General features: G+C 45.1%; 1 protein-coding gene across 1 annotated transcript in view; it reads right to left on the reverse strand.

Annotated features, from left to right (window-relative positions):
• Positions 1–16,932, reverse strand: part of RASL12 (RAS like family 12) — a 99,116-nt gene that overhangs the window by 74,236 nt on the left and 7,948 nt on the right. The window contains exon 2 of the mRNA XM_073618341.1: positions 7,111–7,237. Coding sequence (XP_073474442.1) covers positions 7,111–7,234 — 124 coding nt within the window. The 5' untranslated portion in view covers positions 7,235–7,237. The remainder of the gene's footprint in view (positions 1–7,110; positions 7,238–16,932) is intronic.

Genomic DNA, 16,932 nt, shown 5'->3' on the forward strand with positions numbered 1-16,932 from the left:
TGTTATTAACTGTTTTTTTACAAATTATAACAGACAATAATGTTATAGATCATCAGGATATTCAATATCCCAATATCAGGTCAATATTTTAATGTTCACAGGGTTCTATTACACACAGGAACTACCAGTGAGAATCCTTAGGAAGACACGGTCACTCTGGCCAGCCAGGTTCCCCCAACCCACTGCAAGAGGGGCTTCGTGGTTGGCCAATTTTGGTACCAAGCAGGGGCGTATGTACAGGGGTCACAGGGGTCGCCATTGTGACCCGGCCCCATGCTCCAGAGGATCCGCGCAGCCCCCCCCCCTGTACAACTGGATAGGAGGGCAGCAGCATGTAGAGGAACCGATTTCCCCCATGTAGCCGCTGAATGCCCGCTTCACCTCCTCTCCCTCTCGCAGACATTCAGCGGAGGAGGGAAATGGAGGGCATTGGTTCCTCTACATGCTGCTCCCGCCTCCACCCTATCCCTGTCCTGCTACCCCGGGCCCCTGTGTGCATCCCTGGGCCCCCCCAGCGCTGCTGGGTTTCCTCCTCCCACCTCCCGCTGGCTGATTTAAAAGCAGGTAAGGGGCCGGTAAATGTGTCATTTACCGGCCCCTTCGTTGTCTTAGCGATTAGAGTCAATGATCTGTACTGTTTAGACCTATGATATTTCACCAAAGCCCCCCATCAGGGGTCCTAAAAAATATGTAAAAAATAAACAACAAAAAAATTGTAAAAAAAAAAAAAAAAAAATACAATAAAATAAAATGGTAAAAAAAAAATAAAACAACAAATATAAAAAACTACTGACACCAGTGGCGGAACTACCAGGGGCGCAAAGGTTGCACTTGCGACTGGTCTCTGGCATTCCGTCACTGTGGGGGGACCCAAAGATAGCAGGAAGGTGGCCTGCTGTGGTACCGTAATAAAGGGTCCCACGAAGGGAGTAAAGGCCCCCCCCCCCGGGATCAGTGGGAAAGGGCCCAAGTCGGGGGCCAGGGGGGGCCCTTCATGGTTTCTTGCACAGGGGCTCTGAAGGTTTTCGTTACGCCTCTGGCGCCAAGCACAAGTCACTCCAGGCCTGCTAGAACACAATCCCACCTGCTGAGGCTGACCCCTCCACCATCTTGTGCCCTGCTCCTCATCATCATAGGTCACATCATAACATTCCCTCCCATAGACCTTTAGATCTCAAAGAAGGACTGTCCACATGATAGCTTCACTGCACTTTTCTGGAGTTGTTCAAGGAATGGCAAAACAAGACAGTCGCAAGGACATACATTCCGGGGTCACTTGACATTACACAGTCAATCACATGTAGTGGACGGTCCCCAGTAGTCCCAAGTGAAAGCATGTGCAGCATCTTACTGCCATTTCCCTACACTCACTCCTCTACCCATCTGTACTCACAGGACTGTGTTCTCTGTAGACACCTCTTAGCTGGGTACCTCTCTTCTGGGAACCCTCCAGGAAAGCAGCTTCACACAGGGATCTCCAGCCTCACCTAAAAGGCCTTTTTCAATCTACCCTAGCCCCCACCTCTATAAGGGACAGAATGTCTAAGGCCAGCTCCTCCTACATACAGGTCCACTCCACCCGGCCCCTTGTCCTGTCCAGGGCCCATGTGTGGGTTACATTCTGTCAGGGATGGGCTCAGCCCTTCCTTCCTCTGAGCTAGCCACTCATCTGTCGGCTAATTGCCAGCTCCTATGTCTCCACAGTGGCTCACCTGTTGATGATATCCTGCTCGTCAGTCCTGCCTACTTAAGCCGTCCAGCCCAGATGATCTCTGCCTTCGCCTTGGTCAACATCTCACAGAGACATCACCTGCGTTCCTGTTAAAGACTTGCTTGGCTGACATTCCTTCTGGCTCCAGATCCTGCTTGCTGTTCCACTATGCTGATCTCCGGCTTCCTGAGTTTCTGGCTTGTCTGACTATCCGTTCAGGTTACCGAACTCTGGCTATGTTTTGACTACGTTTGTTCTATTTACTTTTATTATCAAACAGGTGTGATTAACTGTACTTCTGTCTCGGTCTGATTCATGGTTTTTGACACATTCTCAAAGATGTCACGTGTATGGTTTCCATGCCCCAAGCCTCTCTGTGTCCCTCCCCACCTAGATAATATACAGGCATACCCCACTTTTAAGTACACAATGGGACCAGACCATGTAAGTAAAACAAAAATGTACTTAAAGTGAAGCAATACCTTTTTTCACTTCTAGGGTGTAGTGGGGGGCCAGGGGCACACTGGAACAGGGCGGGCTACGCTCTCGGAGCTTCAGCTCCTTTTACTGTGGCTGCAAAATATCTGTACAGTACTTGCGAGGCACTTTACATACACACACTGGTATGTCCGTTCTTGCGAGTGTACGTAAAGTGAGTGTACTTAAAGCCTTAGTATGCGGGTGCTGACTCACCCCTGACATTACTTGTAGGAGTACCCTAAAGAAGCCTAACATCCAGTTTCACTACCTGCTGTACCAGACACTTTTCTGGTACAGAGCCACCTAATGGCAAAGTGGCTAACTGCACCTGCCTACACCACCATTGCTCATATTTCCAACAGTCCCTCGCCACTCCTGCGGCCCCCTGTACACCTGGATAGGAGGGGCGGCGAGGGCACCATATAGAGGAACCGATCCCCTCCATTTTCCTCCTGCAGGCTTTCAGAGTCTGCAGATGGAAAACGGAGATGGATTGGTTCCTCTACATGCTGCCCCACCACCCCTCCTATCCTTTTTCTGCTGTAATCGCCCCACCTCGGCGCAGTGCTGCCAGCTTCTCCCCTCCCTTCCTTAGCCGGCTGCTGCAGGGGATGCTGTCAAGATGGACAGAGGGATAGGGGCTGGTAAATGTGTTACTTGTCTTAATGAAAAGAGTCAGTGATCCGTACCGATCACTGTCCATTCATAACTGAGGAATAATAAACTGTTTACTATGCTTCAGTTTGTGAATGGAGGGGAAGCTCTGTACAGAGCTATTCCTGTCCATTTATTCTGTGTAACTGAGGCTGCAGAGATAAAGATTGAGGGCTGTGTCCATAACAGTAGCGGCTGGTGTTATTTTTTGGGGGGGCAAACATTCACCCCCCCCCGGTTGGTTGGTCAGTAGGTTGCATGCGGGCGGGCTCCTACGGGCAACGGGGAGCGGCCGGGTTGCGGCCTCCTAAAGGCGGCGGGTTGCGGGCCGCCCTCACTCCTCCTCTTAGGCGTCCAATAGGATCGCTCGTTCATTTTTTTTGTTTTTTTCGTAAATCTGAAAATTCGTAAAGTCTAAAGTTTGAAGATTCATAAATCGGAAATTTGGAAATTCCAAAATTCGAAGATTCAAAAATTCAGAAATTCGAAAATAAGAAAGAAAATCCGAAGATCTGAAAATTCGAAATAATAACTAACTATTAAATTATAGATATTGGAATTTCCTTTCAAATTTGGCTGTTAGTGAATGTAACGAATACGAATTTATCTGAAGCTACGAATTATCCGAAATAACGAATTCCGCGCCTACCCTCTTCCTGTCCGCGCTATAGCTGAAAGATGGCTACAGCGCGGACCTACTTTCCAGGGAGGGCAGATTTTCGGGTTTTCTAATTTTTGGATTTTCGTTTTTTTGAATTGTCAGATTTTTGTTCTTATTTTTGGATTCTGGAATTTCTGAATTTCCGAATTTCCGAATATTAGAATATTCGAATTTCCAAATATTCGGAAAAATTCATTAAACGGGTTTCCGTTAAACGAATTCAGAACTAAACGATTTGCACATGTCTACCTAGGGGGGGCGCTACATCAGCTACAGTGCCACGGGCTGTAAACCTCTTGACAATGTTGTGCACAGAGGACACAGGAACATGAAGATCTCTGGAGATGGACTTATAACCTTCAGATTACAGTACTGTATGAAATTATTTCACCTCCCTTTTGTCCCCAGTGCTTTGTTCAGTGTCCTGCATGCAGTTTTATATGATATATACTGTTCTTTCTGCCTGGAAACTGGAGATTGTCCATAGCAACCAAAAAAGTGTCCCTTTACGTCAAAAGTGGCTTTAGACCAGCTAGAAAACAGCGATAATAAATGAGAACACTTGCAGAATTTAGCGATAGTGAATTGTGGGGAAATTTATTTTATTATTATTATATATATATTTTTTAATTGTTTATATTTATTTATTATATTATAATTTATGATTTTGTGTTTCAAACTTCATCATACCCGGGATATCTACTAGACTCTTGGTGGACAGATCTAAGTGTGTTATTGCTAAGAATTACAGGCCTACAATATAAAACGCCAAATTTCTATGCAAAATAATTGAGACGCAAAAATCTGAAATAATCATACCGCCAGGGAGGTTAAAGTAACGCAGTGCCGTATCGCAAAAAAATGGCCTGGGCATGAAGAGGGGTAAATCTTCCGGAGGTCAAAAGGTTAAAGAGTAACTCCACTCTTTTTGAGAACCCCCCCTCGGGTCATCTATGTACATTGCATGGATTTTAACAAACTTTGTTTCAGATTCCTTCCTTTTGTTATTCTGATGTCACTGATTAGAGTGCAACACAAGAAGAGAGTACAAGACAGTGGCGGGTGGTGCTAAATATTTAGGGGGGGGCAAACAAACCTGCCCCCCCCCCCGCGCATGCAGGAGATGAACAGCGGCGATCAGTGCCCCCCCCGCGGAAGACAGATGGCGGCGATTAATGGCCTTACCTTAGGAGGCCGATGCTGCTCCTCACTCCAGCTTGCCGAGGGATAAGCCGAGGGGCCTTTGCTTCTCCTCCCGGCTAAACAGGAAGTGGGTCCTGACGCCCCAATTGGCCGGGAGTCCTACTCCGAATATTCAGAAATTCTAATATTCGGAAATTCAGAAATTCGAAAATCCGAAAATCTGGAAATGCGGAAATTCCAGAATCCGAAAATAAGAATGAAGATCCGAAAATGAGAAAACCAGAAAATTAGAAAATCTGAAATAACTAACTAATAATAACTTAACTATTACTAAACTATTAAATTATAGGTATTGGAATTTCCTTGCAAATTTGGCTGTTAGTGAACGTAACGAGTACGAATTTATCCGAAGTTACGAATTATCCGAAATAACGAATGCCGCATCTAAACGAATGGAACGTAACAAATTACTTTTTATTATTATTGTTATTTTTATTGTTTATTATTAATTTGCTCCGTTCCATTTGTTTAGCTGCGGCATTCGTTATTTTTCGGATAATTCGTAACTTCAGATAATTCGCTAACGTCACACAACTGGGTGGGCTCAGGGCGCATTGCTTTGCGCCCCGAGCCCACCCTTCTTTTTTGAAGCCAATTAGAGCCCCAGGCTCTAATCACGTGCTTCAAATAAAAAAAAAAAAACAAAAAAACAATTGTAATCCATGAGTCTCGCACCCTGCATGTAGATTAGGGGCCGGGCGCATGGATTAAGGGGGCGGCGCCCCTGCGCCCCCTAATGGACGGGCTGCCACTGGTACAAGAAGTGATCAGCTCACAAGATTTCTGGTTGGGTGAACGGGTATATCTGTTTATAGAACAGATATAACAAAACTGTTTTGTTATATTATATTTTATATAGACTAATTATATTTAATTATATTTAAAGAATTATATTTTTATTAGACTAAAGGGGAACAAATAAGAGAAGTTCATTTGTAGGATCTCCATAACCTTTGAGTATAGGTCAGCTATAGAATATAAACTTAGTTTTAGTTAGAGTGAAGAGGGATTAGAACCCCTGTCAAGTTTTTATTGCTGTCTGTGTCCCTGTTGGGGGGAGATTCCCGCTCTCTATTTGTCCCGGTGACCATTATTACTTAGAGTTAAAGAAAAAAAATCACAAATTTTGAGGGGGGCACCAGAACCAGTATGCAGGCGAAATCCTCTAATGGGGACACTCGTTATGGAGACAACCAGGGATTCTCCCACTTTGGAGCGATTTCCTCTCACTTCCTGTTCTGGCTATGGGACAGGAAGTGAAGGGAAATCTCTCCAATGGGGTGCAGATGGTAAAAAATACTGACAGGGGGTTACACTCCTCCCTAAACTGGGCATACACTATACAATCCGATTGTACAATTGCCTTTAGATTTACCAAAACTATGTAATATGAGGGCAAATATGAGGGCAAACTTAAAAGACCCTTAACCACTACAGCTCTAGGCCATTTCAGGAAATTTTAGAAATCAGTATTTTTTGCTAGAAAATTACTTAGAACTCCCAAACATTATATACATATTTTTTTTTTTTTTTTTTTAGCAGAGACCATAGAGAAGAAGGTATGCTGTGGTATCTGACACCAAGCCATCAGTAACAGATCCTTTAAGTCCTATGAATAGTGAGGTGAGGCCTTCATGGATTGGGCTTGTTTTTCCAGCACATCCCACAGATGCTCAATTGGATTGAGATCTGGAGAATTTGGAGGTCAAGTCAACACCTCAAACTTGTGTTCCTCAAACCCTTCTTAAATTCATTAGACCAGGCCACCTTCTTCCATTGCTCTGTGGTCGAGTTCTGATGCTCATTTGCCCATTGTAGGCGCTTTTGGCTGGGGACATGGGTCAGCATGGACACCCTGACCGGTTTGCGTCTACGCAGCCCCATACACAACAACCTGCAATTTTCTGTGTGTTCTGACACCTTTCTATCAGAACCAGCACCTTTTTCAGCAATTTGAGCTCCAGTAGCTCTTCTATTGGATGGAAATGCACAGGCCAGCCTTCCCTCCCCACCTCCATCAATGAGCCTAGGCCACCCATGACCCATCACCGATTTTCCTTCCTTGGACCACTTTTGGTCAGTTCTGACCACTGCATCCCACAAGAGCTGCAGTTTTGGAGTTGCTCTGACCCGGGTTTTCTAGCTGTTACAATTTAACCCTTGACAAATTCGCTCAAATCCTTATGCTTGGCCTTTTTTTCTGGTTTCAACACATTAACTTCAGGGACAACATGTTCACTTGCCTAACATATCTCACCCACATTCAGGTGCCATTGTAACAAGATAATCAATGTTATTCACTTTATCTGCCAGAGGTCATAATGTTATGGCTGATCTGTGTATATATATATATACTCAAACATAGTAGACATGGGGGCTCTCACAGTGATTTTTGTCTCACCTGACTTCCCGGCTCCTCGACATCCCAGCAGCACCAGGTTGCATTCTGCGTGTGGACTGCGTTCATTTGAAGAGGAGAAGTGAGACGCATGCAGAGCTCTGGGTTTCCCAAACATCATAGACATTATCTATTGTCATAGAAGAAATCTGGGTTAGGTAAATAAAGCAGCAGCAGAAAAAACATTCAGTGTTATATAATGAGTATAACAGGCACCTCTGTGACTTCCTAGGAGGATGCAGGGAACGTATGGTACTCTCATATTGTAATATAAATACAACAGAAATCAGTAGACAGGGAGAACATGAGGCATGATACAATCACATGAGATATGATCTCCATGCTTGGAGGAATACAGGAGACATGATCCCCATACTGGGGGAAGTACACAAGACATGATCCACATACTGAGGGGGAAGTACACAAGACATGATCCCCATACTGGGGGAAGTACACAAGACATGATCCCCATACTGGGGGAAGTACACAAGACATGATCCCCATACTGGGGGAAGTACACAAGACATGATCCCCATACTGGGGGAAGTACACAAGACATGATCCACATACTGGGGGAAGTACACAAGACATGATCCACATACTGAGGGGGAAGTACACTAGACATGACCCCTATACTGGGGGGAGTACACAAGACATGACCCCTATACTGGGGGGAGTACACAAGACATGATCCCCATACTGGGGGAAGTACACAAGACATGATCCCCATACTGGGGGAAGTACACAAGACATGATCCACATACTGAGGGGGAAGTACACTAGACATGACCCCTATACTGGGGGGAGTACACAAGACATGATCCCCATACTGGGGGGAGTACACAAGACATGATCCCCATACTGGTGAGAGTACAAGAGACATGATCCCCATACTGGGGGGAGTACACAAGACATGATCCCCATACTGGGGGGAGTACACAAGACATGATCCCCATACTGGGGGAAGTACACAAGACATAATCCCCATACTGGGGGGGAAGTACACAAGACATGATTCCCATACTGGGGGGAGTACACAAGACATGATCCCCATACTGGGGGGAGTACACAAGACATGATCCCCATACTGGGGGGAGTACACAAGACATGATCCCCATACTGGGGGGAAGTACACAAGACATGATCCCCATACTGGGGGGAGTACACAAGACATGATCCCCATACTGGGGGAGTATACAAGACATGATCCCCATACTGGAGGGAGAACACAAGACATGATCCTCATACTGGGGGGAAGTACACAAGACATGATCCCCATACTGGGGGGGGAGTACACAAGGCATGATACCCATACTGGGGGGAGTACACAAGACATGATCCCCATACTGGGGGGAGTACACAAGACATGATCCCCATACTGGGGGGAGAACACAAGACATGATCCCCATACTGGGGGGAGAACACAAGACATGATCCCCATACTGGGGGGAGAACACAAGACATGATCCCCATACTGGGGGGAAGTACACAACACATGATCCCCATACTGGGGGAAGTACACAAGACATGATTCCCATACTGGGGAGTACAAGCACATGAGACGTGATCCCCATACTAGGAGGAATACAGGAGACATGACTCCCATACTGGGGGGAGTACAATCACATGAAAGGAGATCCCCATACTAGGAGGAATAGAGGAGACATGATCCCTATACTGGGGGAAGTACACAAGACATGATCCCCATACTGGGGGGGAGTACACAAGACATGACTCCCATACTGGGGGGAGTACAATCACATGAGATATGATCCCAATACTAGAAGGAATACAGGAGACATTATCCTCATACTCAGCAGAGTACATGAGACATGATCCCCATAGTGGTGGTGGTGGTGGGGGGGGGGGGGTACAGTGGACATGATCCCCATACTGGTGAGAGTACAAGAGACATGGTCCCCATACTGGTGAGAGTACAAGAGACATGGTCCCCATACTGGGGAGAGTACAGTAGACATGATCCCCATACTGGGGGAGAACAATCAATGCTTAAATGAACAAGCTGAAGTAAGAAGCTGATTGGCTACCATCCAGAGTCGTTCTCAGATTTTGCACTCTCCAGTCTTAGTAAATCAACCCCCAGTCAGTATTTGCATAGTCCTAGGCATGTCTTCACCTCCATATGACAGTGCCTGGCAGTGGCAGCTGGTGCTAAATATTTGGGGGGGGCGGCAAACTAAAACCATCCTCCACCCCCCCATGTGCGTTACAGGAACAGGAAGGTGGTGATTGCTGCAAACACAACCCCCCCCCCCCCCCAGCTGTGGCGGCGTAGACTAACCTTAGGATGTAGGGGGAATGAAGAGCCGGGCACTTCTCCTCTCCGTTCTTCTCCGGCCTGAATAGGAAGTGTTTCCTGATATACGATTGGGAGTCCAAAGGCTCCCTGGCCAACCGGGTCTCAGGAGCTGCTTCCTGAGTGGCCAGGAGGAGAATCAGGAAGACAATAGCAAATATTAATTCGCTATCGTCAGACAAGTGGGTGGGCTCAGGGCGCAGTGCTCTGCGCCCCGAGCTCACCCTTTTTTAAGTCAATTAGAGCTTAGGGCTCGAACAATGTGCTTCAAAAAAAAAACCCCATTAAAATCCATACCTCTGGCACCCTGCATGTAGATTAGAGGCCGGGTTCAAGGATTAGGGGGGGGGCGGCGCCCCTGCACCCTGCAATACGGGCTGTCACTGGTGCTTGGGTTTCTAACTGGTCACCCAGCCACCTTACAATGTTTCACAGGGGAGCAAACAGCCATACCCGTTCACTATATAACCCAGAATATTGGTCCTGCAGAAGGCTCATGCCCGTGCCCTGAAAAAGATGCTTTCTAAGCTAAAGGTGGTATCTGAAAGTCTGTTCACGTTACCAATCCTGTTACTGGTGGCAACTTGCCAGCAGCAAGATTCCTCCTGGCCGGAAGCAGATGAATGTTCTGTCTTCTGTTACTGCCAAGTTGTTTGGATCTCTAGTGTGACATGGGCCTAACACATCATGGTGCCGGCTGAGCATGGGGAACATAACAGGGCAGTATGAGTCAGAGCTCAGTTTAACTTTCAATGCCTTGTAAATGTACAGTTTATGAGACATATATACAGCGTAGGGAAGTCACAAGTTAAACAAAGTAGGGTTTAGGGCGCCAAATAGATTCTGTGTAGGGCTCTATAAAGGGTTGAGCTGCCACCGTCTGAAAGTCATCAAAAAAGAATTCCAGGTATTTTTACATAGTTACGTTTTTCTAGTTTGGCCCAAACTATGCATATACCATACCTGTGGGATCCCGCTAGAACGTGGAAATCATTTCATAGACACCACTACTCCAGTGATCTTCACTAGCTTCTGTGTCCATGCCGAGTAGGGTGACCACATTTCCAAACTTCCATTCAGGGACGTCCCCCCCCACTTCCAAAAAATCAGCTTGTGCTGTATCGAATCACAGCACAGTGATTAAACACAAGAGGCTGGATTTATAATTTCTCCAATCACAAGCAGGGGGCGGGGATTGTGCTCCTGCAAACATTCCCGGCCAGGACTAGTACTGTCGGTGAGTAAAGCGGTCATGTGGCGGCCTTTTTTGGGGGCATCAGATTGGCCAGGGGGGTGGCTGTGTCAGTGTCATTCCGGGACTCTGTATTGTCCTGGAATGAAGGTACCCGGGACAGACCTGCAAAATTCGGGACTGTCCCGGGCAATCCGGAACACGTGGTCACCCTAGTGCCAAGTGGCTGCCCTGCTGCATTGTGAATACAGGGGGTTGGCTGCTGGGCATGGGCAACGTTCAGAGATCGCTTTGCATTTTCTTAATGAAATGCAAAGAGTTCGCCGATTGGAAGAGCTGAAAGGCGGGGTGGTGCCGTGGTTGACCAGCAGTCATTCTCTTTCCTTCATGTGTCTCTGCGTTCGCCCCCCCCCCCCAAGTGGAGGGCCACTGTGGATGACTTTTCACTAGTTTATGGGATTTTAGCCATGCTCCCAGTTATCGTTTGTGACGGAAGGGCCCGTGGAACCCATAATCCCTTGGAAAGGTTGAGAAACCCTTGTTTCAGCTCCCCATGCACCTCTTATGTCTAAGTCACCCTGTGCCATCCCGGCACAGGGTGACTGAGAAAATATATCTTGGATTATTTAAAATGGTACAGTAATATTTATCCACAATATCTCCTAGGATATATGTAAAGACTATTCTTGGTTTGTTTGATTCTGAACTCAACATGTTATTTGAGAGAGCTGATCACATTGGCCTCTGTACAATGTAGGAGACAGGCCGACTCCTGCTGGAGCTCCTGCTATTGTGTGAAGGTGTCCTGTGTTTATACGTATGATAATGTATAATCTACTGTGTGAAGCTCAGTGACAACAAGTCTGACCTGTAGTGAAATCCTGATTAATCATAACAATGTTCAGGGGAGCACGGAGTCACATCGGCTGCTTTAAGGGATTAGTTAATTAGCTCATGTTAATTAGGTCTCTGGTTACAGTTGTATTGTTAGAGTAATATGACCAGGAGGTAGGAACCTCCTCTTTAACTGTATATAAGACTTGTATTTTGGTTCTAATAAACAGTCCATGTTCAGCAACTAACAAGTAACGTCTTGTTTTGTGCTTGTGAGCGGTTGGAATATCTGATATCTTTATTCAGACTGGGAGGAAGTGGTATATGACGAAAGCACTCAAGCGGAGTGTGGAACGTAGAGTCACATCGTTCTTCTACCTTTTTTCTCGTCATGAGTGCTTCTAATGGAGGCCATGAAGTCTCAAATTTGATTGGCATCATGTTAACTACTGATTATGGGATTCCACTAACTAAAGAGGTTGGTTGATATATTGGAGCACTTTTAAGTTGTATTTTAGCTATAAATATGTGAGTAAAACTAATACTATTTTAAAATGTGGTTTTTTTTTTCAACCACTTAAGGACTGGAAGGATTTGCCCCCTTAACGACCAGGCCATTTTTTGTGATACGGCACTGCGTTGCTTTAACTGACAATTGTGTTGTCGTGCTACGTTGTACCCAAACAAAATTTGTGTCCTTTTTTTCCCCCACAAATAGAGATTTCTTTTGGTGGTATTTGATCACCTCTGCGGTTTTTATTTTTTGCGCTATAAACATAAAAAGACAATTTTGAAAAAAAAAAAAAACAATATTTTTTACTTTTTGCTGTTATAAATATCCCCCCAAAAAAATAAAAAAATAAAAATTACTTCATCAGTTTAGGCCAATATGTATTCTTCTACATATTTTTGGTAAAAAAAAAAAATCACAATAAGTGTATATTGATTTGTTTGTGCAAAAGTTTTAGCGCCTACAAAATAAGGGATAGATTTATGCCATTTTTATAATTTTTTTTTAATTAGTAATGGCAGTGATCAGCGATTTTTGAAACAAAAAACAATATTTTTTACTTTTTGCTATCATAAATATAAAAAAAAAAAAAACAAACAAAAAAATGTCTTCATCAGTTTAGGCCAATATGTATTCTTCTACATATTTTTGGTAAAAAAAAATCACAATAAGCGTCTATAGATTGGTTTGCGCAAAAGTTATAGCATCTACAAAATAGGGGATAGATTTATGGCATCTTTATTATTATTTTTTTTTTTTACTAGTAATGGTGGCAATTTTTAGCGGGACCGCGACATTGCGGCGGACAGATCGCACACTTTTGACACTTTTTTGGGACCATTGACATTTATACAGCCATCAGAGCTAAAAATAGCCACTGATTACTGTATAAATGACACTGGCAGGGAAGGGGTTAACACTAGGGGGCGATCAAGGGGTTAAGTGTTCCCTAGGGAGGTGTTTCTTACTGTGGGGGGATGAGACTGACTGGAGGAGGAGAGAGATCGCTGTTCCTGATCACTAGGAACAGCAGATCTCTCTCTACTTCCCTGTCAGAGCTGGGATCTGTTTACATACACAGATCCCCGTTCTGGCTCTCTGTGGAGCAATCGTGGGTGGCCGACGGACACCGTGGCCGCCGGCCACACACGCCCGCTCCAGTGTCACGCCGCGAGCGTGCACGCTTCCCTATCGCTCTTAAAGCAGCTGATGTACACCTACGGCGATTCGCCAAGGAGAGCCAACCTGCCACAGTGTAATGATGGCGGCTGGTCAGCAAGCGGTTAAACAATACATTTTTATTTGTTTATAATGTACATCTTTACAAATATTCGGTAACATAAATTATGACTGTAGTGGTAAGATTAACACATATAGTAAGAACCGTTTGCAACATAAGGAAGGGATTAATAGATGTTGGTATAATTCTTGATAACCAAATCCTGCCGACTCCAATTGGGTTCAAACTCTAAACAGGGGTGGATCATCAAATTAACTCATTTTACAAGGAACAAAGAATGTAGTGATAGGTGATGAACCACACCAAAAACTCAGATTTAAGAGAATTGTTAAGGGTTAAATTCTTTTAAGTATTTAGAGGCTCTAGGGCAGTGATGGTGAACCTTGGCACCACAGATGTTTTGGAACTACATTTCCCATGATGCTCTGGCACTCTGCAGTGTAGTGGAGCATCATGGCAAATGTAGTTCCAAAACATCTGGGGTGCCAAGGTTCGCCATCACTGTCATAGGCTATGACGCAGGCTCTTTACCATGCAATCAGCTGCGACCAATCACAGCTGATCACATCATAAGCAGGCTTTTCCTCTATTCGCGCTGACAAGGCCTGAGTAGAGGAGAGCCAATGAGCGGCTCTCCTGACAGGGGGGTCTGAGCTGATAATCAGTGCATTGATTATCAGTGCAGACCTATCAAGGATGCCCACAAATGCCCACCTGGGATGCCAGTCAGTGCCCACCAGGGATGCCAATCAGTGCCCACCAGTAATGCCTGTCAGATCCTCCTCATCAGTGCTGCCTATCAGTGTCATCTATCAATGCCCATCAGTACCCATCAGTGCCACCCATTAATGCCCATTATTGCCACTTTTCAGTGCCCATCAGTGCTGCCTGTCAGTGCCACCTATCAGTGCCCATCAGTGCCGCCTATCAGTGCCCATCAGTGCTGCCTATCAGTGCCCATCAGTGCTGCCCATCAGTGCCACCTATTAATGCCCATCAGTGCTGCCTATCAGTGCCCATCAGTGCTGCCTCTCAGTGCCGCCTATCAGTGCCACCCATCAGTGCTGTCTATCAGTGCCCATCAGTGCCACCTATCAGAGCTACATTTTAGTGCCTTATCACCAGTGCCACCTCATCAGTTCCGCCTCATTAGTACCCGTCAGTCTGAGCTGATAATCAGCGCATTGATTATCAGTGCAGACCTATCAAGGATGCCCACAAATGCCCACCAGGGATGCCAATCAGTGCCCATCAGGTATGCCAATCAGTGCCCACCAGAAATGCCGATCAGTAATGCCTGTCAGATCCTCCTCATCAGTGCTGCCTATCAGTGCCATCTATCAATGCCCATCAGTGCCACCCATCAATGCCCATTATTGCCACCTTTCAGTGCTCATCAGTGCCGCCTATCAGTGCCCATCAGTGCTGCCTGTCAGTGCCACCTATCAGTGCCGCCTATCAGAGCTGAATTTTCATGCCCATCAGTGCCGCCTATCAGTGCCCATCAGTGCCACCTTTCAGTGCCCATCAGTGCTGTCTATCATTGCACATCAGTGCTGCCTATCAGTGCCCATTAGTGCTGCCTATCAGTACCACCTATCAGTGCCCATCAGTGCCGCCCATCAGTGCTGTCTATCAGAGCAGCATTTTAGTGCCTCATCATCAGTGCCGCCTCATCAGTACCCATCAGTGAAGGAGAAAACTTATTTACAAAATTTTATAAAAGAGACAAAGAAAAACTTTTTTTTTCAAAATGTTTGGTCTTTTCTTTTTTGTTTAGCAAAAAAAAAAAAAAAAAACAAACAGTGTTGATTAAATACCACCAAAAGAAAACTCTATTTGTGTTACCAAAAGGATAAAAAATGTAATTTGGGTACAGTGTAGCATGACCACGCAATTGTCATTTGAAGCGCGTCAGCGCTGAAAGCTGAAAATTGGCCTGGGCGGGAAGGGGGTGAAGTGGTTAAGGTCTTCAATAAACATGGCTAATGGTGTGAATTGTTGTCAGAAAACAGCATGTGGTCAGAGAGAACATTTAAAAACATTTTACGCATAAAGTGAAAATGTGCCGTTTATAGGCAAAATAAGCATCGGATGGCTGGAAAAAAGACACCGTCCATGTCACTCATCATTCACAGACACTGGTCTAGTCTAACTGATTATAATTTTGAATGCAGAAGAGACTCTGCCAACAATTCTCGGTAATTTTCTCGCCAAACACTGGGCCCTAGTTTAGAATAAATCTGAACCGAAAAAAAAAACGGGAAAGCGGATAAGTCTCAGAAATGTACACAAATTCTGTATCACACTTGAAAGAGCTTTATACACACACAGGGGTACGATTGTACAAAACAAGCTAGACGTACGTCGTCAGCAGCATTTCCAGTAAACACAGAGGTCATGTTCTCCAAATAATCCATCAACAATTATAATAAGATAAATAACTATTAATAATTTTAGTGCCATCTTAAATTCTGGCACTAAATACACAATGAACTTCATAGCTCTTTGTAGAACTCATCCATAGCGTCTACAAACTATGGGATATTTTTATTTATTTATTTGGTTTTTTTTTTGTTTGTTTGTTTTTTTGTAATGTTTTTTTTTTTTTAACTAGTAATGGCAGAGATCAGCGACTTGTAGCGGAACTGCGATATTGTGGCGGACAGTCGGATGCTAACTGACACTTTTTGGAGACCAGTGACATTAATACAGTGATCAGTGCTAAAAAAATATGCACGTTCACTGTACTAATGACACTGGCTGGGAAGGGGTTAGACATCTAGGGTGATCAAAGGGTTAACTGTGTGCCTAGCCAGTGTTTATGTGTGTACTGCTTGAGATGCTTTCACTGAGGGATGTGCTTTACTTTCCAGAAGGTCCTCGCTGACAGGACAGGGTTCTGCCTTGTTCACATCTGCAGAGCTCTGTCCAGTCTGCCTCCTCGCCGATCAGCAGGTGCTGGCGGACATCCATTGGCCGACACCCACTGATCGGCTTCTGCTGTGACTAATTGTGAAGAGGAAGGAAAATGATCAATGGCTTCCAACATTTTTTAAAAATAAATCTGTGAAAAGTGTGGCATTGAATTTGTATTCAGCCCCCCTTTACTCTGATACCCCTAACTAAAACCTAGTGGAACCAATTGCCTTCAAAAGTCACCTAATTAGTAAATAGAGTCCACCTGTGTTTAATTTAATATCAGTATAAATACAGCTGTTCAGTGAAGCCGTCAGAGGTTTGTTAGATAACCTTAGTGAACAAACAGCATCATGAAGGCCAAGGAACACACCAGACAGGTCAGGGATAAAGTTGTGGAGAAGTATAAAGCAGGGTTAGGTTATAAAAAAAAATCCCAAGCTTTGAACATCTCATGGAGCTCTGTTCAATCCATCATCCGAAAATGGAAAGAGTATGGCACAACTGCAAACCTACCAAGACATGGCCGTCCACCTAAACTGACCGGCCGGACAAGGAGCACATTCATCAGAGAAGCAGCCAATAGGTCCATGGTAACTCTGGAGGAGCTGCAGAGATCCACAGCTCAGGTGGGAGAATCTGTCCACAGGACAACTATTAGTCGTGCTCTCCACAAATCTGACCTTTATGGAAGAGTGACAAGAAGAAAGCCACTGTTGAAAGAAAGCCATAAGGAGTCCTGTTTGTAGTTTGCGAGAAGCCATGTGAGGGACACAGCAAACATGTGGAAGAAGGTGCTCTGGTCAGATGAG

This window comes from Aquarana catesbeiana, linkage group LG03, assembly GCF_042186555.1.
Source record: "Aquarana catesbeiana isolate 2022-GZ linkage group LG03, ASM4218655v1, whole genome shotgun sequence".
In the NCBI taxonomy this organism is placed as follows: Eukaryota; Metazoa; Chordata; class Amphibia; order Anura; family Ranidae; genus Aquarana; species Aquarana catesbeiana.